Consider the following 4,154-nt stretch of genomic DNA (forward strand, 5'->3'; position numbering starts at 1 on the left):
CACCCGCTGGAGGATAGAAAGGTAACTTTGGGACCCTGTTCAAGAAAATACATAATATCAGAGGTACAGACGGAGCTGGTCGGTCTATGCCTCGCTGATGCTTAAGTAAGGCTATGTATATAATTTGGCAAAGTAATAGTATGAGATCAGAAGTTATTACCCTTGTGAAGGTGGTTGAGATTTGTTTATATACGTACTCTCAGCAAGGAAAGGGTTTTTCCATATTTTCAATGTGGGATGCAGTTCCCCTGTTGATAGGTTCTGATAGCAGTTTTGATGCATACTTTGGGGAGCCCTGCCAGCGAGTCACCCAAGGTGCCGCCCATTATGACCACCACCTGGCTAGGTACTGGTCCAGGCAATGAACCTAACACTTGGGTGGTCCTGTGGGGCCTAGTAGTGGTATGAAACCTTATGACAGTCTGAAGTATGCGCTAGTATGTACACCAATAGCTCATAATTAGCCCAAAAGAAAAATGAGAATCATAAATTTCAACTCTCGGAGTATTGTAGCAATTGACTATGAAACTACAAACCTTGTATAATTTTGATTAAGAGCTTGAATCTTCAAGATAACACAACTTATTTCCGTGCATACGAATCTTCAAGATTTGACTACTAAGAAAGTTTGGTTTTTCAAATTCCTGTTAGTAATGGTCTTTTCTAATTTCAGAGACTTTTTAAAATGCTGTATTTTTTAATTTACCTAGAATGTGACATATTCCATATGGTCAAGTCATGGTTAGTGTAGACATAGACGCTAGACCAGATCAAAATTAGCTTGCTACAAAACTACAAACCTTGTATTATGTTGATTAGGAGCTTGAATCTTAGACATAACACAATTTATTTACATGCAAACGAATCTTCAAGATTTGACTACTGAGAAAGTTTGGTTTTTCAAATTCTTACCAGTCCTAATTTTACGTAGACTTTTTAGAATGCTGTATTTCTTTTTCTTTTTCTTTTTTTTGAAAGGAAAATGCTGTATTTCTTCCGTCAAGTCATAGTTAATGTAGAAATAGTCTAACATCAAAGTTAGATTCTGTGTATATAAATAACCAATGATGCTTCAGGTTTGACAATTAGTTACGTCTACAACTCCAAAGATGCATATGCAGTTAACAAAACAAGTTCCGATGTGGGATAAGATGGTGTTAATTGTTAATTATCGGTATTTTTGGCAAAATCGCTTGCGAGGGCTATACGTTAGCTTTAGATCGAGTTCCTCTTGTGACCCAGAAATTTAAAATTAGCATTTCTAATTGGAAATCTCAGAGAACACATAAACATTATGTAGATCCACTTTTTTCTTGTATATGATTTCATACACAAAATAAAAATAAAAAACATGAAAAGAATTTTGGTCTTATGGCTGTGTTTTCTCTGTTCTTGTTCCGCAACTAATTCCATTTACAGCAGCAAATCTTCGTATATTTATCCAAAATCAATCCTTTGCTCATCAAATTATAAGTTAGTTTGCTTTGAAATAGATGGATGAGTGAGTGCAATGCAACCAATCACTAAACCAAGAAGCCAAATACATATTTTTAAATGCCATGATATAATTTCAATAGTGGACAGGTATCAATCAGCTGTTTCAACATGAGTTTTCCATTCCAGAAACAATGATTTTAGTTATTGAAGAAGACGGTAGTGCGGTAGTGATGCCTCCAATGGACTTTATATACTGATGCTCAAACTGTTAAACCACAGGGGTCAGCAATGGTTTGTTCAAGAAGTGAGCCTCAAGATTCCCAATAACAAGGTCAGCCATTGCATTGCGAGTTTCAGTAGTACCACTTCCTGCATGAGGCAAGAGCACCACATTTTCAAAACCAAACAGCTGCTCTGGTACTTCTGGTTCATTTTGATACACATCAAGGCCAGCTCCACCTAATCGGCCTTCTAGCAGTGCAGATACCAACTCAGGCTCATCAACATGATGACCCCTCCCAATGTTAATGAGTACACCCTTTGGCCCCAATGCATCAATGACTTCACGATTGATAATGTGGCGGGTTTCTTCAGTGAGTGGGCACGCAACAACTAGAACATCACTGTTGGAGGCCAATTCCACAACAGTAGGATAATACTTGTACTTCAATTCTAGTTTTTCTGTTCTGGAGAAGTAGGCAATGGGGCAGCTAAAAGCCACAGCTCTCTTGGCAACTGCTTTGCCAATTCTTCCCAAACCAATGATACCAACTGTTTTTCCGGTGAACTGAAATGAATAAAAAAAATATTACAAAAGGGGAAACAATCTATACCAGGAAGACAATAAGGTAAAGCAAAAAAGTTCTTGACATTTTATATGAAAGCTACTACTATGTCCAATTAAAAAAGTTCTTCTAGCAAATATACAACTTGGAGGTATAATCAAAGGCTAGTAACTGGAAACTATCAATATATGACACTAATATCTATCAGAAATATATTACAACCAAAATACCCTAATAACACCTTGGGCATCCAGAAATGGTAATCTTAAAGACTTTCCATCTTATGGTTCCATTTGCTTGACATGGCTATATAGCCAAAAGCAGCTAAAAGAAAAGCTCCAAAGGTCCTAAATCCAACTGTGCAGCATTTTTCTACATGAAAGGTAGAAATGCAGAAGCAATCACACAAACAATTGTGCACTAAAAACTCCACAGCAGTAGTAAAAACACAAAGCAATACACAGAAGAGTAGAATAATTAGAGAAATGCCAGGTTCAACCAATATCGATCACCTTTGCAAAGAAAACAGAGAAACAAGCACCAACTCTACCATGTAATTTCAAGAATTTGGGTAACATGAAATTTAGTTTGCATTGTCTATTTCACACACTACACAAAACAATGCACAATCCACTCCAAAGTAATATTTCTTCACAAACCAAATGTACATTATATATCACTATATTAACCAACACCAACTACCCTTAATATATCTTGCTGGGTTGATGCAATCCTTACATCAGAACAATAAAAGTTCATGGTAGAAAATGAAAAGCCTAATAACACATGCACATATTGTTAATAGCAACATAGACATCTTCAGTGAGCAACCTTGACCGACTACTAATTTGCACAAGCACTGTTATTCCCCTGACTGCTGATTTCTCATAATTGTCCTTTCTATGTTAACAATTAGTCAACGTTTTACCACAATCATGAACCGGGAATTCCAATAAACCCAACTAAACTGCACAGTGACAATAGTTGACTTCAACAGTTGCCTATAAGAACAACCAAACCAGCAAATAAGCAAAAGCAAACAATCCAATTGAACTCAAATCCAACGACAACCAATAAAACAGTGAAAGAACAAAAAAGCAACCTTGGTGGTCAACTTGTAGTCACCCTTCTTCCACTGCCCACTCCTGACATAGCGGTCACTCTCACACAGCCTCCGCATGACCGCCAGCGCCAACCCGATGGCGATATCGGCCACGTCATCGGTCAACACGTCGGGTGTGTTGGTGACCCGAATACCCTTTTCCTTGCATTTCTTCAAATCAATCTTGTCCGTCCCAACGCTGAAGCTGGAGATGATCTCCAAGTTGGGCAGACTGTCAATGAGTTCGGCATCAGCTCCAACGCCGCCGTGGCCGACGATGGCTCGGATGGAACTGGAGTTGTCCTTGATGAACTGGGTTTTGTTAGGGACAGGGACAGTCCAGAGCTTGAGGACGTTGAAGCGCTTATCGAGTTCTTGTTCTAAATAAGCGCTTATCGATGTTGGGACTAGCGTGAGCACATCAATGGAGTCCATCTGGCGTTGGGATTGGTACCCTTTGTGTTTCGCTTTGCCCACCTCTCCCAAAGTAGAGACCAGAGAGTAAAACAGTGGTGATTATTACAAGGAGTTGGTATACAAGTAAAACAGTGGCAGCCACAGGATAAAAGAATTAACTAATAGAATAGAATACAACCAAACCAAGTGAGCGAATATGCACTAATATCAATGATAATATTTTTTTTTTTAAGTTATTGTAGTTATTTAATTTACAACCATCGGATCTCATATCCAACTATTGCAATAAATTATTTATATTTATATTTATAGGAAATGTGATCAAGCAGCGCATTATTTAGCTAACAATGTGCTTATGTATCCTGCATTTCAAGGTTGGATTGAGGATGGGCCACAATGGCTATCCGATTTAT

At 38.1% G+C, this 4,154-nt stretch overlaps 1 protein-coding gene across 1 annotated transcript; it reads right to left on the minus strand.

Moving 5' to 3' along the window:
• Window positions 1-1,524: 1,524 nt before the first annotated feature.
• LOC112187025 (glyoxylate/hydroxypyruvate reductase A HPR2) lies at window positions 1,525-3,857 on the minus strand. Its single transcript, XM_024325642.2, has 2 exons — window positions 3,325-3,857; window positions 1,525-2,224 (listed from the first exon to the last, which is right to left on the minus strand). Exons 1-2 carry the CDS (start codon window positions 3,757-3,759, stop codon window positions 1,706-1,708), a joined length of 954 nt encoding a protein of 317 aa, XP_024181410.1. The 5' UTR covers window positions 3,760-3,857; the 3' UTR covers window positions 1,525-1,705.
• Between the last annotated feature and the right edge of the window lie 297 nt (window positions 3,858-4,154).

Source organism: Rosa chinensis, chromosome 2 (assembly GCF_002994745.2).
Source record: "Rosa chinensis cultivar Old Blush chromosome 2, RchiOBHm-V2, whole genome shotgun sequence".
Taxonomy (NCBI): Eukaryota; Viridiplantae; Streptophyta; class Magnoliopsida; order Rosales; family Rosaceae; genus Rosa; species Rosa chinensis.

Excerpts from the sequence above, each read along its gene's own strand:
- LOC112187025 (XM_024325642.2), bottom strand. The coding sequence starts at position 3,759 with ATGGACTCCATTGATGTGCTCACGCTAGTCCCAACATCGATAAGCGCT. Across the intron at positions 2,225-3,324 it reads ACTACAAGTTGACCACCAAG|TTCACCGGAAAAACAGTTGG; the intron begins GTTGCTTTTTTG and ends TATTCATTTCAG.